The 27,783-nt window shown below is 34.3% G+C and overlaps 1 protein-coding gene across 1 annotated transcript; it reads left to right on the top strand.

Annotated features, from left to right (window-relative positions):
- On the top strand, nucleotides 1-27,783 carry LOC132030633 (accelerated cell death 11-like). The gene is made up of 4 exons (XM_059420347.1): nucleotides 1-235; nucleotides 14,312-14,484; nucleotides 18,994-19,148; nucleotides 27,493-27,783. Exons 1-4 carry the CDS (start codon nucleotides 47-49, stop codon nucleotides 27,609-27,611), a joined length of 636 nt encoding a protein of 211 aa, XP_059276330.1. The 5' UTR covers nucleotides 1-46; the 3' UTR covers nucleotides 27,612-27,783.

A 27,783-nucleotide genomic window follows, 5' to 3' on the forward strand; every position in this document is an offset into this window, starting at 1 on the left:
TGAGTGAAACCAACCAAAATAACTTGTTGAAGAGCAAATTTCTGCAATGGAAGTGCAAGGAAATCCAATGAGAAACATGGTGGAAGTGCTGGAACAGCTTGAAAAAACCGTAAGATCTGAGAACCATAAAGTAGACCTTCAGCTGATTTCTCATGCGTGCAACCTTGGAGCTCAGTTTGCTTCTTCCTTTTTTGAGGGTTTCTTCGAGTATGGCGCCGTGGAAATCGAAGATAAGGTATTTAACCTAAATTTAAGCTTTGAATTATATGAAGTTTCGAAGGAACAAGAAGAATAAAGTGTCTGTGTGTTTCTCAAATTAGCTTGTTACGATTAAGATGATCTTGAATAAAGCGATATAATCAGTGAAAATTCATATAATATGTCTCAGCTAGTTAGAATTGGAATTGAGATGCAATTGTTATTATTGTTGAATAAAATACTGTAATCTCTTGGTACTTATAGGAAATTGTTCTAATATATACCTAGCTAGTAAGTGCATACGAGATGTTTAATTACATACTTCTCCCTTTTTTCCATAGTTCATTAACAAAACTACACTGTCTACATGTATCTTTACATTAATTTCTTACACAGGAACTTAGAAAATTTAGGTACTTGAAATAAATCCAATTTATTTATGCAACACCCTCTTTAAATTTGACTTGACACAATTAGAGACATTCTGGAAGGCAACAGTCTTTAGCTGAAGATATCACAACTTAGGGTGTGTTTGGTGGGGAGGAAAATGTTTTCCACGAAAAATGTTTTCCTGGAAAATGTGTTCTTGGAAAATAAGTAAATTTTTTTTTACTTATTTTCTCATGTTCGATTGGTTGGTAAAAATATTTTTCGGAAAATACTCATCCAAGCCCCACCAACCCCACCCCAACCCCACCACCCCATACCAACCCAAACCCTACACCCACCCCACCCACACCATCCACCACCCACCCCAAGCACCCACCCTCCACCACCCACCCCCCAACCAAATCCCACTGCACCCTCGAACACACTTAATCTTCACCCACCCTTACCCCACACCACCACCACCCCAACCCCAACCCCCCCCCCCCCACCAACGCTCCATCCAACCCTCTCACCCCCGCTCACCCACCTCCTCCCTCCCAAATTTTCCATTTCATATATTTTATTTTAATGTTATAAAAAATTTATAAAAAGTGAGAAATTTTTTCTTACACACCCCCACTCCCCAGCTACAACCCACCCCCACCACCCCACGCGGACTTTTTATTTTTATAAAATTTTTATAAAGGTAAAACTAAAATGAAGAAGAAAATTCGGGAGGGGGTGGGGGGGGGGGGTGTAGAAATCAAAAAAGAAAACTTTTCAAAACCCTTTTTTTAGGGGTGGTGGGGTGGATTTGGTGGAGGGGGTTGTGGAAGTGGTTGGGGAAATATCAATTGTGAACTTATTTTCCTTACTTTGATTAGTGTCATATTTACCCTTTTCATCCGACTATTGGGTCTAATTGCCCTTTTCATCTAACTATCGGACCATAAAAAAAGACTTTATCCCTACTCCGTTAAATTCTCATGTCCCACCTTAATTTTTTTATGTGGCACTTATGTGACTTTTTTTCCAATTAAATCAAATTAATCATGCATTTAAACTCTTTTAACAGGCCTGTCCAACCCCGCCCCACCGATCCACCAGTAACAGTGTCCATGTACTGAGAACGAAGAAACTTGTTGAATTGCATTTACAATACAATCTAAATTGTAGCTGAAGTATGCTCTTTTCAACTTCCTTTACTTTTTCAAGTACCGTTGTCTGTTTCAAAATATGTGACATTTTTGTATTCTCGAGATTTAAACTTTGACTAATAGCTCTAAAAAAACTATTTCCTCCGTCCCAGTTAGATGTCTTTTTTTTTTTCCTTTTTTTTTTCAATTTCAAAAATTCTCTTTATATATTTAGTAAGTTGACAATTTAGACACATTAAATGATAAGTTTATAAAAGTTGACAATTCAGTCATATTAGATGATAAGTTTATAACCACAAAAAACAAATAATATTTTAGTACATTATACATATCTTTAATTTAGAATCATAAGATTCAAATGATATCTTACTACGTTTTATATATATATGAAAAAAATTTAAAACCACAAGATTAAAAAATCGCTTTATTTAAATTGAGACGGAGGGAGTATTACTTAACATTTAATAGGTGTATTTACATTTTAATTTAACAAAATTACGTGCTTCACTCTGATTCTTACTCATTAAGCAAGAGTACCCAACGAGTTGGATTAGAGGGAATGGTAAAAACGTTGAGACGCAAATTTCCTAGTTTTTTTAATCTCTCAATTATGCTTATCTGTACTCTCGATCGATAACTTCATACCAGTCTTGATTGAGTTTACATTTTATCCTTCAAATTTTGCTGGATTTTCACATTTTTATCAATTGGAGTTCTGGGTTTCTTTTCTTTTCTTTTCTTTCAGATTCCTTTTGGGGAGGTTAAATTTTGGAATATTTGAATACACAACTTTACTCTGGCGTGTTTGACAGTGTTTTTTCTCTATCTTGACAGTGTTTTTCTCTCTTTCAAATTCAACTTTACTACACTGGCGTTTTTTCTAAGGAAGAAGATGAAAAGAAAAGAAAATGGCTGGGTTTAATTATTTAGTGAGTCGGTGGTAGGGCTGGGCATAGTACGGTACATATCGAATATCATATCGAAATCGAAATTTTTAATACCGCGCTTTTGATATTACGGTATTTGGTATGTATTTTAATATTATTTGATATTCGATACGGTATTCAGTATTTATAAAAAGAATACCGAGATACCGTATACCGTACATCAAGTTTATACTACATATACAATCCATATATATTATACTTAATACTATTAAATATATAGACTAGTTTTTGTACAATTAAATACTTCTCATTCAAGTTAGATTTTGGATGTCACTAAATTGAATTTTTGGAGTAAAAATTGTGCAGGACTAAGGATTATGCTTAATTTTGGTTAATGTTGTTTAGACTTTGTAACTTCGACTACTCTATCGTGATTCAAATGTCATTTTTGTGTAATTGAATAACGAAGAAAATTGCATGTACTTTCTTTTGAATATGTCTAGATGTGTAAGGTGTTAGTTTCGTATAATTGAGACATTCCTTGAAAAGTCGAAGTCATAATCCTTTATTATATAAGTATATATGTAAGTTGAAGTCAAACAAGCTATAGTCACTGAATTACCGTACCGAAAAATTTCAAAACCGAACTTAAAAATACCGAACCATACCGAATTATTTTGATGTGGTAATGGTATAGTATTTTTAGAAACTGAAAACCGAAGTTACCAAACCGAAGTTTCCAATACCGTACCATACCGTATCATGCCCACCCCTAGTTGGTGGGTCTAATGGGCGGGTGAGTTAAAAGCGTTTGAATGGGGGTGTAGATTTAATTGAAAAAGCCACGTAGACGCTACATAAAAAAACTAAAGTGGGACATGCAGATTTAACGGGGTAGAGATAAGTATGACTTTTTTTAGATTACAAGGACAAATATAACCATAAAGTTGGATAGCAAGAACAAAGATGTTGAAAAAGTATAATGAAGAACAAATATAACTTATTGGTGAGAGTAGCATATCTAACCCTTTTCCGTTTACAAAATCTAGCTCAAACTTCTTTCTTGAATCTTCTTCCACCTCGGTCATGACCTCTTTCATGTGAGCCATAGCTTTCATCTTTATCCTTTGGGAAAAAATACTTGCTTGTGGAGTTTGCTGGACTGATTCTTGTTTCCACATACTTTTTCATGGACTTCCAAAGATTGGGCGGTTCATTAGTGATTTGTGATGTCTAATTCTTGAACTCATCAATATCAACGAAATAGTTAAATCTTGAATTCTAAAGAGTCATGGTGTCATATTTGTGTAATGTGACAAGTTTAATTCAAGTTTTAAATAAGTCTGTTTAGGTCCTTTAAGTTATCTTTTATTTATTTGCTTTCTAGTCCGTAAGTGAGTTATGGAATAATTGTTTATTAGTCCCTAATTCAGTTACTGAATTGTGATAAGTGTCATGCTGAGTTGTTTATCTCCGCTGTACTGTCATTGTTGAAGGCATCAATATACATTTCAGCTAAATTCTCTCATTCTCCCTTTCTATTTCTCTATTTTCTTTCACTGAGTAACAAGAGAATTGACCTCTTGTTACAAATGGTATCAGAGTAGCCTGCTCATCTGCCACTGACAATGGCAACGTCGCCAAAATTTCAAAGCTTGAAAGATGATTTACGAGCTATTAGAACTCAACTCTCAGTTTTTGTAACTGATACAAACACGAGGTTCGAATAATTGGAAATCAATCAGAACCAATTCCGGTCTCAACTAGATGAAACCCATGAGATGAACAAAAAGCTCGAACTTATCCTCTCCAATATGAACTTAACTCCATCGGCGAGTTCAATGGAGGAAATACTGATCACTAAAATAGTGAATACTACTCTGAGGCCAACACCAGATGGAATACCTACTGTTCCTGCTAGGTATGAATCCGTTCAATCTTCAAGTAGCAAAACCCCTTATCCTACTTCTCAAGCTTTATTTACACCATCTACATTTAACACCGGTTGGGGTTTTACTTTTCCACCAGCTCCTTTATTTTCGAGTCCACCTATTTTTAGAAACCCTATGTATTCATCCTCAACCCCTATTTACCTACTCCTAACATACATACTCCAGAACCCATGAATAACCAAAGAACTCTCAAACCCAAAATTAATTTTTCGAAATTTGATGGAATTAACCCCAAGAGTTGATTGAGGAAATATGAAAAATTCTTTGAACTCTATATAATATTTGGACAGGAAAAACTAAGTTATGCTTCTGTGCATATTGGGGAAAGGGTGGATGTTTGGTTTGATAGCTACATAGTGAATTATAGGGGGTGATGTCTTGGCAAAGATTTTGCACTGAAGTATATAGGAGGTTTGGGAATATCAGGTGTCAGGATATAGTTGATGAGTTCAACAAATTAATGCAATTAGGAAGTATGGATCAATACCAGGATAAGTTTGAAGAATTGACTTGTGACATGACTATTCTTAATCCACTTTTGAATGAGACTCACTATATTTCAAGTTTTATCAATGGATTGAGGCCTGAATTGAAACCATCAGTCAAACTAGCCAACCTTACAGCTGTTTTAGATGCTTATGAAGTATCTAAACTTTATGAAGAATCCTTTAGAGCACTGACCCCATTTGTTCCTACCAAAAATCCACAAAACTTTAAACAAAGACCTTTGGCAATCACTTACCCTAGAAATAACCAAACTACTACAAATAGAAATCTCACTATTCCCCAACAACCACTGAGACTGACCTATCCTAATCCAAGACTACCAACTAAAGCTTCATTCAAACCAAACAACTTACCCCCTAACCTTGAAGCTCTAAGAGAACAAGGGTTGTGTTACAGATGTAAGGAAAGATACTTTCCTGGACGTTAATGCAAAACAAGGGCCTTACATGTTATTGAGGGTGTAGAAGTGGAAGAAGAAGTAGAACCACATGAGGAGTTTGTTGATGTGCCCGAGACACTAGATGAACCTGTAAAGGAACAAGCAGAGATTTCCATGTATGCCTTAATGGGTTTAAGTTCCTCGAAGGGAAGAATTTCAACTATTAAGATTGTTAGATATGCTACAAAGATTCCCATGATAGTTCTCATTGATAGTGGTTCAACTCACTCTTTTATTGACCCTTATATTGTGAAAATTCTAAGATTTCCAATATGACCAATGAGAGTGATAGTAGCCAATGGCGAAATCTAGAGCTGTTAGTTGGAAAATCCAGCATTCAGTTGGAAAATGCAAGAAGAATAGTTCAACTTCAAACTGAGGTTAATGAAAGGTGGTGGTTGTGAAATGATCTTGGGTATGGACTAGATATATATGGTAGCACCAGTGATTCTGCACACCAGGCCACACAGTCTGAGCTTTTTGTGTGATGGAAGAATAATAACCTTGTATGGAGAAACTGATAACATATGGTAGCACCGGTGATTCTGCACACCATGACACACAGTCTGAGCTTTATGTGTGATGGAAGAATGATAACCTTGTATGGAGAAACTAATAACTCTGATGTAACTATTGTGGATACTGAAGAACTCAGGAGGATGCCACGTGTGGAACATGTGAAGTTATAGATGAACTATCAATGGTTAGTACTAGTGTAACTTTAAAGGGGAAATTAGAAGTACAAGTTATTGAAGTCATACAGTGCAGTGTTCCAAGAACCTAATGAGTTGCCACCTGAAAGAGAGTGTAATCATATGATTAACCTACTACGAGGGGCACAACCATTCAATCTAAGACCTTACAGGTATTCATACGACCAAATGAATGCCATTTAGTCCATTATTGATGATATCCTTAAAGTTGCTACTGTAGTACCCAGTCAGTCTTCATTTGCTTCACCGACTTTATTAGTCAAGAAGAAAGACTCAACTTGGAGGCTCTGTGTAGATTACAGAAGATTAAACAGCTTAACTGTCAAAAACAAGTATCTAATCTCTATGATTGATGACTTGTTAGATGAATTGTTTGGTGCTACTGTGTTTTCCAAAGTTGACTTAAATTGTGGTTATCACCAAGTGAGGATGAAAGCTGGAGAAGAGTCTAAAATAGCTTTTAGAACTCACCATGGCCTATGGGAGTTCAGAGTCATGCCATTTGTCTTGACAAATGCTTTAGCATCATTTCAGTCTTTAATGAACTCTATATTCAAGGAACAAATGAAGAAACACAACTTAGTATTTTTTGATGATATACTTGTCATGACCCAAGTTACCGATCGTGCGGGCACCTACCTTATTATCACCAGTAGGCGAACCCTTACCCGTTAACCCATTAATCACTAGCCAATTTTAACTTCTTTAATCATTCATACTTAAGCAATCAATGATCATGTGAATGAATAAATAAATAAACCAAGTCATAATTAATAGATAATATAAGTGCGGAAGTCTTAACTATTACACCCCCAAGATCTGAAAGTCATCGTACAAGGACTCTAACCAACAATGTCTAAAGAATGGAGTATATCTCAAATATAATAACAAATAATGTCTGGAATGAAAGTAGACATCTAAAAAGAGAGATCTTCATGTGGCATAGCATGGATAGAAGCTCACCCTAGGATCCGATCAAGCTAACTAGCTTCAAGCTAGAGATTGGTGCGGATGAAATCTACGAACACAATCGCACTTAAAATGGTGCGAAGAAGATAATATCGACAAACAAGGTATGTACCGGTAAGCATCATAGGCCGACTAAGATTTGTTCGCGTATATAAGCATAAAATCAACAAGATAAATAGATAGGCACTTAATACTGAAATCCAAGTCACATAATATCCCATAACAGAGTCACAACCTAAGATGAAGCTTCTAAACCACAAGTTTGTCAAGTTTTAATAATTTCACCTGATAATCACAAGTCCAAGTTCCGTCCCTAGGTAGAATCACTAATCCACAATTTAACTCAATCAATGGTCATATTTATATCCCAAAAGCCATTCAACAAACCATAGCAAAATCAGAACTAAACGAGCATATAATAATGCAGAATAAAATGTAATGATGTGCAATGTAAAATATGATGAAGTGCCTGCAATGCACTGGCCAAATACACACTGTACACATATGCTAATTCATGTCATTGCTCAGTAGTCATGACCTGCAGAGGACCCATGATGTCCATGTACCACTCGTTTCGGATACTCATCGGACCCGAGCCATAAATCCTCTGCCACGAAAAGATCCTTGGACGCGGATCCACATTATGTACCCCTCGTTTTCGAACGGACCTCGAACCACGAGCTCACAACTAGGCCACATCCTCACCCCCGGTCAAATGTGCCTTTTCATATATATATAGTAACACTGTCACATCACTCTCAATGATCAATTTATCATGAGTCATGTATCAAATAGTATCACAAGTTCAACAAGAAGATTATAATTACTTCTTCACTAATTTCACATCACTTTCCATCATGTATGAATGCATAAATGAGTGTAACATGGTAAAACAATGCAATCAAAATAGCAATGAAGGTACATGTCACAAGCCACAAGTCATATCAAGACTTAGATAAATCAGCTCAACTATGAAATGAATCATACCAACCATCACAACAAACATAAGGGTCTATGTCCCTCTTTACTTCCCAACATTGTACGTTCACCTCCCAACTAAGCCTTGTATCACCAAGGTGCTCCATTTTCTCATGTGTCATCATCAACACCAAGTCATAATCCAATATTAATATGCGTATGAATGAGAATGTATGCCATGCACGATATCATTATTAACAGTAAATCATAACCAAGATTTCAACTGAGTACTATCATAAGTATATATCACAATCCAAGTCTAAACTCATTATCCTTCCTTTTTCCGATGATATGTTTCGCAATAAAAGAGAATTGAGTGCAACACGTATTACAACACAACAATTCAGGTAACAAGTCAAATCACAATAACAGGGCAACGAACCACCATCATCAACAATAAACCTAATAGAAATCCATCCCGAATCGCCACAATATGAATACAACTACACCTCATAATTCAGTACATAAAGTAATGGCGATGATCCATAAAATCAGAAGTCATACCAATCTAGCTAATATCCAACCAAAACACCATGTTCGAAGACCTAATTATGCTTTCTCTCCTCAATTCTACACAATACATACGTTTTGCTAATCAAAGTCTAACTAAAGTGGCGTAACCACCTCGAATGCGAACGTGGAGCCGCGAACTACTCCACACTAATCTTCTATTTTCGAAGCGCCTCATAACGGTCAAAGTCTAACAATATGATGCTAAGTAGGCAACAAACCATGTATTTAAGCAAGAACAACAATTTGGGGAAGAAGACCCACTTACTTCTACCCTTTTCAATGGATGAAACCATCCTTTAATGGTGAATTTATCATAACTTCTATCTCTACAATCATTATCCTTCAATTCATGGGTTTCTAATCAATTTACCCTCTCAAACAGATGTTAGGATAAAATATCCATTTTTATTAGAACCTTAAGTCTCAACATGCAATTTCAACCATAAGAAATCAAATTCCCTTCCTAGAAAGTGATAATCTATACTCCTAGATGATTAATCAACAACAAAATCAACAACCCACCAATTATTTAAGGGTTTACTAATTCTAGGTTCTAGGATGTCCACTACTAATACGGACCTTAAAATGATTATGGAACTTGAAGAAAGGAAAAGGAACAAATAAAGGTTTGGATTTACCCTCCAAGATGTCACCACCAAAGAATGGAATGAGTTTGCCTCTTTTCTCTTGGCCCGACTTTGGGGTCGCATGGGTAATGGTTCGGAGTTGGACTATAAAAATAGGTGCTCGACTCCGTCGGTGTTTACAAATGCGGTTACCATGCAGCCGTTGCAATCCGTATAATGGCTTAAGCTTCGTTTACAATGGACTACTCAATGAATAGCCCCGAACGAAAAAGTAATAACTCCCTCATATGGAGGCAAAACGCGATGATTCTTTTTTGCTATAGCTTCGTAATTACGATACGAATCTAATGGTTCAAACCTCACACAAAAAAAATCATTTGATAAATCTGGACCCCTTTCTATCCAAAGAGCTACGGCGGAAACATCGAATATGAGCACGACAAAATCCAAACCCATCTGAAACTCTTCGAAACCTCGCCAAAACTTGTGGACAAGTTCAAAATCATCATATTAAACTTGTTGGAACTTGTAAAACATTGACACGGGATCATCCTAACACGACGTTAACCGTGGTCAACTCTAACTCATTAACTTAACTAGTTTCTCTATCAATGACTCAATTTACTCTCGAACCTTGCGGGAACCAACCCAATGACTACATTAAGTCATAGATCATACTAATAGGACTTCGGGAAGGGTCAACAAGGTTAAATGGGTCAAAACACTATAACGACTAAACGGATCATTACACATCGGGGTTTTATCCAAAAATTGGGAAAACCACTTTTGTTTTCGGACCGTGTTGAGTTGTTAAGAATCCTGTTTTCCCTAAGAAAACGGGAATTTGGCCAATCCCCGGATTAGGTTTTGGGAAAATAAATTAAGGACGGGGGGTTACTCTTTAAGGGTTAAGGGGGTTTGGGGGTAAAACCCAAAACCCAAAAATTTAAAGGGAGGCCAGGGTTCTTTGGGAATCTTAGGGGAAAATTTTTTTTAAAAAGTATGCTCAAAATTTTAAACCTTTGACAAACGATTAAAGAAGGGGAAATTTTGTAAAAAAGGGGGATATTTAAAAAAATTAAAATAGCCTTTTTAAGTACCCCAATAAAGATTTCCAAAATTTTTAAAAAACCTTTTGTTTAAATTAGCGAATCCCGGGGTTGGGGCTTTAAAAAGGGAAAAAACCTTTGGGCCCCTTAGCCAAACCTTTAGCTTGGGATCGAAATTTCAACTTATGAAAATGAGTTAATTGATTTGCTTCAAGCACTGGACAGGTGGAGACACTACTTGCTTCCACACCATTTTATTATAAAGACTGATCCTATTAGTTTGAAACTTTTACATGATCAGAAAATCACTACATCCCTACAGCACAAAGGTTTGGCCAATCTAATGGGCTTAAGCTTTGAGATTCAGTATAAAAAGGGTGGAGAGAATGTGGTGGCTGATGCACCTATCCAGAAAAAAAATAGATCATTAGGTGGAAGATGGTACTGCACAATGTCTGGTATTTCTCAAATGCAGCTCAAATGTATTGAAGAGATACTAGATAGTTACATAGGTGATCAAGAGGTGTTACAGGCTATTACAACTTTAAGCAAAGAATCCTGATGCAGATATGGATATCTCTTTACAGCAAGGGGTGTTAAGATACAAGGGTAAGGCTTAGGTGGGTAAGAATGGATCCCTAAGACGACAATTGATCCATACTATCCACAATTCAAGACTTGGTGGTCATTCATGTGTGGGCTACATATCAAAGACTCAAGGTTGTTTCCTATTGGCCAATTATGATTGATCAGATCAAAGTAACAAAGACAAGAGTGTGATATTTGTCAGAGGTGCAAGGATGAACAAGTTGCTTATCCAAGACTACTTCAACCTTTACCTATTCTTGAAGGGGTATGGAAGCACATTTAAATGGATTTTACTGAAAGTTTGTCAAAATCAGGAGGAAAAGAAACGATTTTGGTCTATAGACAGGTATAAGCAAATATGCTCACTTTATTGCTATTACTCATCCTTTCACTGCTTCTCAGGTTGCTAGAGTTTTTTAGGACAATGTATATAAACTCCACGGTCTTCCTAAGAGTATTGTATCTGATAGGGATAAGGTGTTCATCAGTAATTTATGAAAATAACTTTTCAAGTTGTTACAAATTCAACTATTTTACAGCTCTGCATATCATCCACAAACTAATGGGTAGACTGAAGGGCTTAACAGATGTTTAGAAAATTACTTAAGGTGTATGACTGGACACAAACCAAAAGAGTAAAATAAGTGGTTGTCATTAGTAGAGTTTTTGTACAATAGTAATTATCACACCTCACTGAAAATGAACCTCGTCAAGGTATTATATGGATATGAACCTCCTCAATTATCATTTGAACTGGTTGCTCAGTTCAAGGTGGATGTTGTTGATCAAGTGCTTAAGGCAAATCATGGCTAAAGTGTTGAAAGAAAAATTGGCTAAAGCTCAAGATAAGATGAAGATGAATACTGATAAGAGAAGAATTGAAAGAGAGTTTGAAGAAGGAGATTGGGTGTTCCTAAAAAAGTGCAACCCTACAGGTAAACCTTTATTGCTGTAAAGGAAAGTCCCAAACTGACATCCAAGTTCTATGGTCCATATCAAGTGATCAAAAAGATTGGACAAGTGGCTTATAAGTTAGCATTGCCAGTTACTGCAAAAATTCATCCCCTCTTTCATATATCGCAACGGAAGAGGTAAGTAAGAAATCATGTCATCACTGTTGTTGATCCTCCTCTATGTTCAATTGAAGGAAAACCATTGATAGAGCCTGTTGCTGTACTGGACAGGAGGATTGTCAAGAAAAGGAACCAGGCTATTACTTAGATTCTAGTGCAATGGGCAAATTTATTGCCATAGGAAGCTACTTGGGAGGATTACCAGTTCATTAGATCACAATCTCCAAAGTTTCAGGCATCTTGAAGACACGTTCTATTTTGAGGAGGATTGAATGTCACAATTGTGTAATGTGACAAGTTTAATTAAGGTTTTAAATAAGTTTGTTTAGGTCCTTTAAGTTGTTTAAGTCATCTTCTGTTTATTTGCTTTCTAGTCCCTAAGTTAGTTATGGAATAATTGTTTATGCGGAGTTGTTTATATCTGTTGTACTGTCATTGTTGACGACATCAATATGCAATTTCAGCTAAATTCTCTCATTCTCCCTTTATATTTCTCTATTTTCTTTCACTAATAACAAGAGAACTGAGCTCTTGTTACACAGGGAAGAAACAACTTCATCATCCATCTATTCTTCATCATATCTCCTCCTCATCATCATTATGTTTTCTCGGGCTTCATAGAAAGAAGCCTTCTTAAATATCTCGGCATCTAAAGTCATTTTACCAGTTTCAAAAAAAAAAAAAAAAAATCTCGGCATCTAATTTGTGATTGGATGAACATAAGGATCTCTCTTTATCCTTCTTTTTCACGGCATCTACAATATTTACTCCCCCTTCACTCAATCTTCAACCTTTAACATTTGCACTACAAGCAACTAATTTATTAGGGATGACACAATTAACGCTCATTGCCATCAAATTAGTTCTCTAATAGTTGTTTAGCTTTTTCAAATCTCAAGAGTTCCACGCACCAATTTTTTTTTTTTTTTTTACCAATCTAGTACTTTTCTAGCTCAACATCCTCTCGCAGCTATAATAATTAACTTGGCTAACATTCATTTAAAGATTTGATTTTTCAGATCTTCAAGAATTCCAAAGTCTTCACATGTCCTTCAAGATAATTGAGTCTAATATTAACTATTGAAAATTTGAAAACAATGAGTACTCTAAGATCACTCAAATTTGTTTGAAGACAATTGGAGGAAAGCATTTCCATTCTTTTTCGATTTTGGCTTGAATAGTATAATACTTATAGTCAGTAGGTATTTCTATTTACTCTTCAAAGAGGTACTTCACCCTGTTCCCTAGTTCATAAATGAAACAATTGTGTCAAATGGTGGGTTGGCTGAATTTGGATGAGTCAAAACGGGTTGAGTTAATAAATGGGCAAGTCATAAGTTATTTGAACTGAAATGCGGTGAGCTAAAAAGCTAGTCATAACCTAATCCACCCAATTCTTACTAAGTTTTAATTTCTTTATTTGTTCTTTTATAAATTTTTAAGTACCTAATAAAATTATTTTGTTTTCTTCATTATGGATATATATAACATACCAAATTTAAAAAAAAAAAAAAAAAAAAAAAAAAAGAGAAGAAGGAAAAAGGACATGGCGTGGCCACTAGTAAAAAAACAAAAGACCCAAAAAGACTCAATTTTATGTAAATGACCCGAAATAGCCATAGGCCCAAACTAAAGACAAATTTTAGACAAAACCTAAAATTTCACTCTACACTCTTATCCAATTTTTCTTCACCCGCGCCGATGATAGAGGATTCATAATCCTGATCCAACTAGTTTCTTTTGTTTATTGATTGATAAAAATGAATATCAAGAAAAAAAAAAAAAAAAAAAACTAAAACGCTGAATATTCATTCACATATGCAAAGGGAAGCAAAATTTTACACACAAAAAAAGACCCATCATTTTAAATTTTATAAAAAAAGACTCATACTCGACGTGTAGAGATTGCCCGTACCATGTGGGAGGATTATATTAAAGAATAATTAGTTACTACGTACTATTGTTGATTTATTGGACCAGTAGATCTTTGTAGAATTATGTGTATTTGAAAGTTTGTAATCGCAAGCATTTAATTATAAAAGGAACATGAAGATATGCAATTTATTAGTGCGGTGTTTATGAACTATAATTTGCTCATTTGGTAAAATTGTATAAGAGTTGGGGAAGTTTTGATAGTTGTTATAAATTGTGGGATTTTCATGTTTATGAGAAAAAAATACAACTTACAAATCTAAATCACATGTTAAAACAAAATTTCAACTTCAAATCAACCTGATTTCAAATCAATAATTTCAAATAATGCACCACTTTATTTAAAGGTTAATTCATTCTGCTTAAAATGATTTGTATCTCACTGTTTTTCAATTGTTAGGCAAAGAATTTGAAAGAAGCTGCAACAAAGTACATTACGGTGGAGGCTATGCTGGATTATGAGATTTCAAATGGTCTCGCAAGAAATAACAATAGCCATACAAGATTTCTTCTCAGGGTGAAGCGCTCAGCAGATTTACTGAGGGTGTTTTTCCAGGGAATCCTTGCAAGAGAGTATGTTGAAAAAAGACATAGAAAGAAAATCATTGCATTAATTTGTCTTAGTATAATTTTTCTAAACATATTTTAAAATTTAAAATTTGGCAGTGCAGGTGAATATTATCTAGCACAATTGATTGCGTACAAATTAAATTAATGGGCAAAAACACAGCTAAACTATCACTGTTGCTACCTGAATTATTACTAACTATTTGTCAAAACACGCCCTAACTATTAGTTCACTTTTTCTACCTATATCGTTCAGGTAGGAAAAGTGAACAACTAATAGTTGAGGTATGTTTTGACAAATAGTTGGTGATAGTTTAGGTAGGAAACTCGCAAAAAAGTGATAGTTCAAGTGTGTTATTGACCATTATCTCTTTTGTTATTGCAAACTAAAAATCAACTTCAGTCTTATAATTTCGAACACTCATTTTTTTCCCTTTATCTCACACTCTAGCAATTCTCTTTGTTGTCCTCTGTTGCTCTCACACTTTGCATTTTATCACTCACTTCTTCTTGTTTGCTTGTCGTCACTTTTTACTTGAGCACACCTACAACTCAAATATATCTCCTCTATTTATTAGTAGTAATAAAAGAATCTAGTGGAATTATATTATAGAATCTTACATTCCACTCATTTCTATAGATGCTTCTTTTAGAATATTTCTAGACTTCCATTGCAAAACTCTCATTTTAGAATTGTTACGATTTTCTAAAACTCCTTAAATACTAACATTCTTCATTGAAATATCTTGGATATTTATTAAGTTTGCGATGATTTTTTTTTATCATTCCCCCTCAACATCAACTTAATCCATTCTTTGCAATCATTTTGAGTGATTCTCGAGATTTTGTAATCATCTTAATGTCTAGGCATTTTGTAAATTTCTTCCTCTATCGATTTTTGTCACTCACCACTCTTTGAAGCTTCTTCAAAGGTAGTCTCTTCAATATTATGCTTGGTATTTGGATCTTTTTTTTTTTTTTTTATCGTGTAGACTTTCTTAGTTGCGGCAGCTGTGCTTCTTGGACTTCTGAATTTTCACATGCTCCAATTTGCCATGAACTCTTGTTTTCCTTTTGTGGATATCCCTTTGGCATATGTGATTCAGGTTATCCTCTTGCCTTTTGGTTATTTTATTTTTTTCTCTTGTTCTTCTTCTTTGAGCTTATCTTGCAACTTTTGCTCAAAGTGATATTGAGTCTAGCAGGGTGACTACTTTAGACTACCTTGAGGATGCATCATCAAATACCACATTTCTCAACATATGTGTTCAATTAGTTGTAGGGTTACGATACCTTCATTCTGCCGTAACTGATAAATATGCAACAAATAGTTTCTTTGTCAAACTTGTTGCGACGTTCATCTCACACGAATACATAGTACACGTATCCAAATCTCGAAGGAGACTTACGATTGGTATCATCTTCTTGAGCTTCTTGAATGGTGATATGAATCTCAATCTCGCATGTGGCAGCCTGTTAGTGATGTGGACAATAGTATTCATGCATTTTGCCTAAGACCTTGTTGGTACATTCATACTATGCACATACTTCTGTATATCTTGCTAGGTGTCTATTTTCTTTCAGCTACTCTAGTTTATTGTGGCCCATTTAGACAAGTTAATTGTCGCCTTATCATCTTTTATCCAAGGTAATCATAGAACTTACATGACGTATATTCTCCCCATTGTCCATACAGAGACATTTGGTTTTTTTCTCCCATATCATTCTCTACAGTATATTGGAACTCTTTAAACTTTTCAAATACTTCATGCTTCTCCTTTTAAGAAGTAAATCCACATATGAGAAGTCATCGATGAATGCACTATATATTAGTAACAACTTATAGAAGGCTGCTTGAAAAGACCAAACCCGTCTGAGTATACCAACTTCAGTGCCACTGTGACTGAAAATTTAATTCCTAATAAGGGGTTGATGTGCTTTCTTATATTGACTTCTGACAGATATAACATCTCCTCTAATCGCAAAAAGAGAAGGCCTTTTAATTTTGACTACTGCATCACGACTTTTAATTTGCGGTAACTCTAGGGGCCCAAGGCGTAAATGCTATTGGTCAGTTGTTTCATTACTCCGAGTCTTCTCTATATAAAGTTGTCTCGGCTGACATAACATAGTTTGACTCTAATTTTCTTCCCTCCATGATTGACAAGCTTGTAAAATTCATACTTCGGTATATTGTTACGTCATTCAGCAAACACAACATAATTTCCTAGAGTATTTAGCTGCAAAATAGAAAATAGGTTCTTCTTAATACCTAGAATATGGTAGACATTCTAAAGTTGCACTTTTCTCGAGTAGTAATGAGCATGGATATCATCTTGCCAATATGAGTTATTAAAATTCTTGAATTATTTGCAGTCGCCACTACTCAATCGCCCTTATATTTAACTATGTTGATTAATTTTTTCTTTCACCAATCATGTGATTGGGCATTCCAAGTTAACAATTCATTCATGTTCATAAACGACTAGTTTCTCACTTACAGTTGTAAGTGTTAATTATTTTTCCGATTCAGTAGAGTGAGAGGTGGAAAGTTCTTTTGGTCCATTATTTTCTTCAACTATGTAAGAGCTCTCGAAAAACCAATCTTATTTCTCATCTTGTTTGTTTTGAGTAGAAGTGTCTATGTTGCCTTCAACTTTCTGCTATCAGCAATCTCTGGCATAATGTTCTCAATCTCTGGCATAATGTTCTTTCTTTCCGCAACTATAGCACCTGTCCATTTGTCGGTTGTTGAAATCTTGGTTTGCATTCTTGTTGGATTGTTGTCTTCCTCAATCTTGCTTGTTTTGTTTCCTCCATGGTTGTAAGCTCCTCTCATCATCCATATCTTGGTCGCCTTTCTTGTTACCGTTTCTTCTTGTAATTTTGGCTTTTCTTGAAGAGCCTTTTTTTCTTCATCTTTTATAAAAAGACCTGATAATGCATGGCTTCTCCAATTCTTCTTCGTTTGCCAATATATTTCAACTCAGATAAAAACAATTAAATGGTCACCTGTGTGTGGTTGTAACTATGTCTTGATACTTCAGCCTCCGTGAACCATAATTCTCGTCATCTTTTTATTTTTTATTCTTTATTATTACACAAGGGTAGGGGACGGGGAAATGGGAGAGGGGATTACAAGGTGGGAAATCGCACCCTCACCAACAGGGTGAAAGTTCAGATAGTCAACCAATTGAGCTATTAAGATTCCCCACCATAATTCTCTTCATGTTTAGCTTTGTGATAGCATTCTCTGGATCTAATTTTGATATTTCATCACATAAAGATTAAACATTTGAGAAGTATTGACTATCATGATCCATTGGGCGATTGATAAAAGCTCGTTCTCAAGCCTTTGTAATCTAGCATCATTCTTCTTTGTAAAACACGTTGTCAGTGTGTCTCAAGCTTCTTTGAGTGTCTTGGCTTTCATAATCTGTTGCAAGAGCTTAGGATCTATATTGAGTTGCTACTTCTCTAGATCAACCAAGCTCTGATAGTGATTGTTGAGCACAATTGATTTGTCATAACTTGATCAATTTCATTATTGCAAACTAAAGACCAGCTTCGGCATTACAATTTCTTACACTCAATTTTTTCTTTCCCTCACACTCTAGCAGCATTTTTTGCGCTCTTACTTCTCACTATCTTTCACACTTCTCACTTAATCACTCAGCTATTCTTTGCTTGCTTGCTTGCTTGCTCGCTCCAGATTCTTACTTGAGCCCTTTTTTTACTTGAGCACACTTACAACTCAAATGAACCACCTCTATTTATAGGTGGTAAATGAAAGGATATAGTGGAAGTTTTGTTCTAGAATCTTACCTTCCACTCATTTCTTGAGATGTTCCTTCTAGAGTAGTTCTAGAATATTCACTCTAAAATTCTCATTCTAGAGTTCTTTTATTTTTATTTTTTAAACCACCTATTGGTGGAGGGTTAGGTATAGGCCCCGACCTTTGGATTTCACCGCAAAAGTCCCAAGGGTTCTATTGGTGGAGAGTTCTTCTTTATTAAGATATTTTGGATATTAATTAAGTTGGTGTTGATTTTTTAATAGTCCCAAGGGTCCAAATTGAATGTTGCGAAATGAACAATTGAGAGTATACTATATATGACTCTCAATCTGATGAATTTAGCGAGATAGCATTCGTAAATGAATCATAGAGAAAACATGGATGTCACATGAGAAAAGCAGATAATTTTAGGAAATGGATCAAATACAATGGTGAAACAAACTTTATGAAGTAGATTTAATCAATTCTCCAACAAACGCGACAGCATCTTCTTGAAATATTTCTGCAATTTTTGTTTTTATGTATTCTGCACTTTGTGTGCGTGTATGTATGTGTTAATTATAGCTTTATTTTTTTCAGGACACCAAAAAATAAAAAAAAATAAAAACCAAAGTTAACTAAACAAGTAGCATTTCCAAGACCTATAAGTGAAAACAAAAAGTAATGTATATCCTAAAAGTAACATCCTTAGTGTGACTAACTGTTAGTGGCTTGACAGGGGAGATTCTCTAGTTCCTCCGCTCAGGAAAGCATATGATGAGGTGTTTGGTGCATACCATGGGGTGAACACCAAGAGCGCTGTTTATTCTAGCATGGAAATTATGGAATTGCTGGTCGACAAGACTGACTTCTTCCACTTGATTGATAATAATGGTTAGTATTATTTATCCTTGCACTAAGACACCATGTGTGTTTGAGAACTTATCTAATTTAATCTTTACATGGTATATTAGTTAGAGCTAAAACAGGAAAGGTTGAAGTTAAACTTCTCCAACAAGGCATAATTATTGAAGTACGAGGTTTTGCTTGTTAGAGTTGCTCATTTTTTTAGTTCTACTCCGTTGAATACAATTAGTTGACCATAATTTAACTTCCGATATTGGTAATTAAAATCAGCTTTGGGCTTACAAAACTTTTATACTTAATTTGTCCACTCACTCACTCTGGCACCTCTCTTTGTTAATTTGTTACTTCTTGCTCAGTTACTTTGGTGGTTCCTTCTTGAATGCACTCCCAATTCAAATGACTGCCTCTATATATTTAAAGGTGATAATAAAACCATTTGATTGAGATTTTACTCTACAATTATACCCTTCACACATTTCTATAATTGTACTCTCTAAAATACCTCACTTCTTATTCTAGAACTAGAGCTTTCATTCTATAATTTTTCTTTCAATTCCCTAGAATTCCTTAAACATGCTAGATTTTGCATTAAAGTATTGTGGAGATTAAGTTTGGTGAGGGATTTTTAAAATTCCCCTTAGCACTAACATGATTTGTTCTTATAGCAATTTTGAGCAATTCCCCAATTTTGCCTTTTCTAGAATTCAGAGACTAAATTGGTGACGGATTTTATAGGCTTTGAATTCTAGAAAAGGAAACTTATTAGTTTTGCATTCTAGAAGTCAAAACTAATAAATTGCCTTTAGCCTATAAAAAAATTCTGAATCTCCTTTGCTCATGTCGTCCTAACTCTTTGTCAATCTCTAGCTTCCTCCATTGGGCATTGGCATTCTTCACTTAATGCTCTTTAAAATACTACTTCATAAATAAAATACTACATCATCCTTGTATTTCAAGATCCATAGTTTTCCATTGAGCCTCTCAACATTATTGTGGATAATTTACAAGGTTAATCATTGATTGTGCCTCTTGACTTATAATAGTTCTGTCGTTAGCTTATAGGATCTTCTTTGAGTTGATCTCTCTCTCAATCAATCGTGCTCTGGTACACTTGTTGAATATAATTGATTACTTACAATTAATCTTTGTTATTGTTAACTGGAAAACACCTTTGATCTTACAAGTAGGACTAAAACTGTTGTATTTAACTTTTTATGTCGTTCAGTCACTGTAGCATCTCTCTTAATTGTACTTCATGCTAACTTTTTCTCGCGTGCTCTCATACTTCTTTCTTGATTACATTCACAACTCAAATGACAGCCTTTTTATAGATTGATGGTAGTGGTAAGTATCTAGAGAAGGTATTGAAAAATAAATCTAACACATAATTCGCAGGATATACTCTATTTATTTTACTAGCAAACAGTGTGATAACAATGAGATTAGAAAGATCACGGAACTTTAGAGAAAATAATTAAAACAATTATAGAAGCAATGAATGAAATAAAATTAAAAATGAAAAACCGATGACTAAATGGGTATGTGGAAATTCAAGGAAAAAGATCCAAGAATTCCAAAAAATAGATAATCCATATTTTTTAAAACGATCCTAATAACAAGAAGTTGTTATGAAATCAATCGTCTTTGCTAGAGAAACGACCAAGAACTAAATTCTAATCTTGACTTCCAGATTGAATCAAGTTGGATAACAACTAGCAATTGATTCTAGTCGCCTTCTAATAATAAAAAGAAGAAATTTGATAAATCATAAGAAGAATATATGTTATTATCTTGAACTATGACTAGTAAAGATTAAAACATAAATCTCAAAATAATTAAAAGTCACAAAGATTCAAAAAAAAAATTCTCAAATTATTATTTACTTATCAAAGTGTGAATCACAAACAAATAAGAAAGAAATCCTTCTTCGTAGCGGCCAAGACCCCTTCAAGGATAGAAAGAAAAAAAAACCTGAAATATTATTTTAGAATTAACTAGAAAGCAAATAATTTGCTATGAAAAAAATTAAATTAGAAATATAAATATCCTAACAAACATGAGAAATAAATAAAATCCGACCTAGTTAGAAAAATATTTAAAAGTATTATAATCAAATTAGGAGACAAATCCCACAAAATAGGGCAGCTTTTTGTGCCACTCTTCAATGACATGGGCGCCAAGCTAAGGAGAACTGGATGTATTGGGCGCCTAAAGGTAGCTTGGGTGAACTTGCTCCTTTTTGGGCCTTTTCGAGGCTTCCAAAGCTTCATACTTGTCCTTTAATGGAGTGGAGTTCAATTGATGTTATTATTTTTCATTTTCTAAAGACTATTTATCCTCGAACTCAGACCTACATCAAATAAGAAAGTGTCAAAAATTATTTAATGTAGCGCTTATAACTTGATACTCGCAAAAAAGATCAAGTTTATAAGCATTGTTTCCAATTCTTTCAAAAACTTCAAACGTCCCATAAGATCTAACTTGTATTTTATTTTGGATGAAAATCTCTCTTTCTCATATCCCAAACTAAATCTCCATATTTAAAACTAACACATGTTTTCCATATTTATTCCTCTGCTGAAATGCAAACCTTATTTGTTCATCGAGTTTGTTTATAATTTCAGTTTTTTTCCTACCATCAAGGCCAACAATATTATTAGCAAGCAAAGGTAACAAATCAAGGAAGTAATACTAAAATCATAAACTGCTTTAAAGAAGATACACCCGTATAAGAATGGATCATTTTGTTACAAACAAACCTAAAGTAAATTTTCTTCACAGATGTAAATTCTCCTTTTAAAGCAACCTTAAACACTGTTTCCTGAAGTCCTATTAACTATTTTTGTTTGTTCATCAGCTTGTTGGTTACAAGATATAGAGAAAAGCAACTTGGTTCCAATTTTTTCAAAGAACCCTCCAGAAGTGATTTAATAACTTAACATTCCTATCATTAACAGTAGTTCTAAATTTACCATGCAATGTAACCACTTCATTAACAAACAAGTAAGCCACATGAGATGAATCATTAGTGTTTAAACATGAAATAATTAGTAATGAGTCCTCTTGAAAAAATTATCAACTACCACAGATATAATTTTCTTACCTCGAGTCCTAACACAAAATCGTTAGAAGCATCATTTAAGGAGAAGTAGGAATATTTAAAGGATCGAGATTATAAATATCACGTGACAACGCTTTTGATTTGGCTTGTCTACATTCAAAACATTGAGAGAACATTTTCAACATCTTTTCGCATGCTTGGCCAATAAAAATATCCAACACATATATTCAAAGTTCTTGGTACACCAAAGTGTAGCATAAGCTAGCCCACCACAATGTGCTTTCCTAACAGGTATTTCATGTGTAGAGCACTTAATACAAAAGTTGTTTTTATTAAAGAGTAACTCATCTTGAAAATTAAACCTCTCATAAGGGCCAACTGACATTCAATAAAATCTTGCCCAAGTCAGAATCGTCAGCACAACATAAAATTCTTTGATTAGATTAATAATTCATCAAAAGTAAGAGGAAAAATAAAGGCATACCTTCTGAAAAGTGCATCACCAACAACATTCTCTTACAAGCAAGAATTTACATAAGAAATTTTAATGAATTCTACCTACTTAGCATGTCTCTACTAAGCTTACCTTGACTCTTTAAATATCACGAGGTATCATGATCAGTTAAGCGACAAACTCCCTTGAACACAACTAATGTTGCAATGTATACAAGGCAGCTTACCAAAACATATAACTCTTTGTCAAAGAGAAAAAAAGATAATTATAACAATGGACCAGAAAACACAATTTTTTCTTCAATAAATTAAAAGTATCATGTTATTTTTCCCATTTAAAAATCGTATTGTTTTCAATAACTTCAGTTAAATGAGAAGCAATTATGCTAAACTATTTCACAAACCTCTTAAAATTTAAATGTAACAAGTCCAAAAAGAATATAACTTTAGTTACAATCTTAGGTTAAAGTCATTTTTTTATTGCTTTGATCTTTTCTTTGTCAACCTCCACTCCCTAATTAGCGGTTTAGCACTAGCCACAAAACTCAACAAAATCACACGGTCCACACAAAAAGTATACTTCTTGAGATTAACAAATAAACATTACTACTTTCTAAGACTTCAAAAGCTTGTTGTTCTTCACACTCTTCTAGATTTTTTAGAATAAATTATGATATCATGGAATACACCAGAACATACTTTACATGATTATCCTTAATAATATAATTCATCAACTTCATGAAAGTGCTAGGTACATTATCAAGCTAAAAGGTATAACTAACTATTCATTAAGCCCATAGATGGTCTTAATAGGATTTTTCATTCATCTCCAAGATTTATTCGAATATGGTGGCAATTATTTTAAGATTAATTTTAGAAAAGGCTTTGAATCTATGCAATTGGTCAAACATACATCAAGGTGGGGAATAGGATGGTGATACGTCACCATAATCTTATTGATAGATCTCCAATTTTTCCATATCCTTCAAGATCTATCCAGTTTTTGGAACCAATATGATGGGAACATAGCAAGGACTCGTGCTCTCTCGCACAATGTTCTTTTCAAGCAACTCCACAATTTGTCTTTGTAATTCTTTTATTTCTTCGGGAGTACTCCTATAAATAGGCCTAGTTGGAATTTGTATGATAGGCGCAAACTCAATTTGATGCTTAAAGTCACGTAAATTTAAAGGTGACAAACCTTTAGTAATATTTTTAGGAAAGACATCATCAAAATATATACTGTAAAATTAAGATAATAAATTACTACTTGGAAAATTAAAGAATAATTTAGTAACTCTTTGTAAGTAAGTAGTATTATAGGTAGCCCCATCTTTTCTTGCATTTAAACACTTTGAATTCTATATAGAAACTCTCCCTTTTCTTAGCCTCTTTCCTTTTCACCAAAACTTTTCGTTTTTTCACTCAAATCCCTTTTTACCTTTTATATCTTAGCTCATGTTGACGCGCGCGTTCTCTATCTCTCTCTCTCTCTCATCTCTTTTATTTTTTCTAGCTCTTAGGCCTTCTTTCTTTTCATTTTTCTCAGGCTTACTTTTTATGCCACCCCCTTATTTTTCCAATATTTACATCGATGTTTTATTTTATCTTCAAAGACAGAGAAGAAAATAAATTTGCAAAAGTAAAGTTTTTGCCATTAAGCTCAAGAGAATATTTATTCTTTCGCCCATTAGGAATAACACTCGTACCAAACTTTCATGCGGTCAAGAAATATATGTCAAGTTTGCATAGGAATCATATCACAAGAAACATCATCCACATATATATCTGCCAATATTGAATAAAATCATACATTGTTGGTCCACTTTTAGTACCCCATTATTTCACCCAAGCATAGAATTTTATAGGGAGTGTGATGTTTCATTCATGCAAGCTCTAACTTTTTCACCAAGTATGAACTCACCATATTAGTGCAATTTTCACTAGTAATAATCATAAAATGCGCTTTTCCCTTTGTCCCATACCTAGTATCAAAAATATACACTCCCATGGTTCTTCGTTATTATTTTTAAAATTGATAGTTATTGTAATACTCCCAGCTACCTCAACTAAACCATCATTAGGTAATTTTAAATCATCATCATCATCATTCTTCTTCACCTTTTTCACTCTCATATTCTCTAATAAGCATGTTAATTCTATTGAAATATTCATGCACCATATATCCCCTTCCACGATGTTTAAAAAATTAATAGGAGCACCCTTCAACTCTTATTTTGGCCATGGCATCTTGAAATTGGTATTTAACCGACTTCTCCATGAGCTAACTTGATGTCTTACAAACAAATCTACTAACTCATATGAAAATATATCGTGTTGTATTTCTACTATGTCAGATATCCCCTATTAAAACCGTCAAGAAATCTGATTATAGTGATCTCTTCTTCTTTCATACAATCAGCTCAGATCATAGACATAACCATAGCTTAAGAACTCATTTACAAACATGAAACCTTACTTTAAAGTTTAAAGATGTTGTTGGAGATCCATTTGTTATGATTTTTGGAGAGAGAAGCAAGCAACAAGTTAGAAAATATGAATGAAAGATAACGTGTAGAGGAGATCACTCACCAATAATAGGAGCCATCGTCTTCTTACTCAGATAAGCGGCCATCATGAAATTGGCTTTACTAGGAATCCTATAATAGGGAACTTTCATTCCCAGTAGAAGTCCTCTACCTTTCTTTCTTTACCCTAGACTCCGTTCTTCGAGGAGACCCATGTGCATTTCCTCTGTTCTATGCTCGCTACGCCCTTGTACCTGTCTCATATAAATTTTATTAATCTTAAGCCTTTCTATAGGCACATAAATAAAGCAGTAGATTCCTCCTACAGCTAAAGTATTACACTCTTATCAAAACTAAGAAACTTAATATTCTACTAAATCAACTACTCCCTCTGTTTCAATTTGTATGAACTCATTTCCTTATTAGTCAGTGCCAAAAAGAATAACCACATTCCTAATAAGGAAACTCTCCAATTCTTGGATTCCAGTATTGCCCTTACCGTCTTCTCTTTTGAAGTCTGACACGGACCCACTAACTCTAAAAGTAAGTAGCTTTTGCATTTTTGTTGCGTTGAAGAGTTAAAGATGGACTATTAAAGTGAAAGGAAATCTGGACACGGTAATTGACGTAGTCAGATTTGTTTTGACTCTTGAAGAGCTTTTCGTTGAAAGTTAATTAGAGGGCCCTTAAGGGTATTATTGGAACTTGTTACATTTTTAGCTTATATGGCAAAAGTCTTCCCCCATTTATTAAACTCTGTGCCCAGTCAAATGGATTCATACAAATTGAAATGGAGGGAATATTAGACTCCTCTTATAACTAAACACCTAATTATTCTAGAAAACTGTAGCAGTAACAGATGCAGATCAACGCCTTTGCAAGTGTAATGGAGGACATCTCTTCCTCTGACCCTCTTGATCTCAACCCAAGTAGCAATAGGTGGTTCTCCTTCTTGTTTTTTGTACCTTGTAAGCTTTTGCACAAAATAGCAGCATTGTCTGAAAATTCAACGACGACTTCAGAGTTCAGAGTCATATGGCATTCAAAGATCGCTTCAACTTTTCTCTTTTGATCACGGCATAAGTCTAGGTCGCTTGTTCCCTTGAAATATGACATCTTCATTTTTCTACTACTAATGTGCTCTCACTCTACCTCTTTATCCCCTCGTCTTCCTACCTTTTCTAGATTTACATCATATAAAGGATTCTCGATTTACAATGGGAGCACGAGATACAATATTTCGAACTTGGGGTCTATGGTTATTTTGTAAAACACGATTTCCCCTCTTATGTTCAACATTATATCATTTTATTCAGCAATGATGGCCCTCATTTGTTGGAATTGCAAATTTCATTCTTTGTATTGTTGACTTATTTCTTATAGTGTGCAATCATTTTGTCTTCGATCACGGCTTCTTGAAGAGCCTTCCTTTCATCTTCCCTACCACTTGCAAGAGATAATTATAAAAGTAATTTTGAATTACTTAAAAAATTTGCATTTTATCTAAGTTGTTCTCATACACTCTTGTCTTTTTCCCCATTAATAATTGAAAAAATACTTTGTGACTTTATAATTAAACCCAACTCGTATAAGTCCTCAGTAGGACAATACAAGATTCATTGGTGGACGAAAGAAAAGTGAAGAGTGAGAATAGAATTTAGTTTCAACAAGACACGAACAAAAGGAAAAGATATAGAGAAAGACCAAAATTAGTAAGAAAAAAGATTCTTCTGTGTCCGGAAAGATCTAGAATCCCCTCTTCTTGTTCTCTTTCTTTATTGTGATACAAAAAATAAAAATAAAAATTGAATTCTTGAAGAGAAATAAGATTCATCTTTCCTCCTTTTTTAAAAAGAAATGAATTTTGTTCCTTTTTTTTTTTTTTTTTGGTTGCTCTTGTTATCAATAAACTCCCAAAATTAACAAGAATGCAATCTTGATAGAACCATTCTGATAGCATTGATAATATAGAGGCTAGGACGAACCAAAAACTTGAGAAACTAATAAAAAAAATGTGAAAGCAATGAAAGAAATAGAGCTAATTAAAAGCGAGAATTAAAAGGATATGCGCAAATTCAAGAGAAAAGATCCAAGAATTCCATAAAAACAAATAATCTAGATTTTTGAAAAAATCCTAGTAACAACAAGTTGATAATGAAATCAAACGCACTACTAGGGTATTTATATGTATCATTCCTAAAAGGAGCAACAAAAGTGATGATTAATTAAGGCAAAGGGATCAATAATGTATGGCTTGACTTTTTCATTATGAGTTATTATCAAATAAAAAGCCTACAAATATACAATGCTTAATACATGTTTATTTCAGCTACGACTGCGAGGGAGGTGATGCAAAGATACATTTCAGCATCAACCTGTGTTTGCCAACACGCTGAGCAGTTGTATCGCTCTACCAAAGTTGGTGAAGAATTGCTTAGGATGATTTGAATCACCTCCTTTTATCTGCTAGAATGAACTTAATTAGTTCTATATCTTGGATTGATGTGTGGTTGTACTTACGATCTATTTGGAATGTTGTTTCTCGTCGTTTCGTGATATATTGTATTGTACTGTATTATGTTGTTTAAGCAATGCTCGGACCGTGTTGTTTGTTGTTGAA

The sequence above is a fragment of the Lycium ferocissimum genome, chromosome 1 (assembly GCF_029784015.1).
Source record: "Lycium ferocissimum isolate CSIRO_LF1 chromosome 1, AGI_CSIRO_Lferr_CH_V1, whole genome shotgun sequence".
Taxonomy (NCBI): Eukaryota; Viridiplantae; Streptophyta; class Magnoliopsida; order Solanales; family Solanaceae; genus Lycium; species Lycium ferocissimum.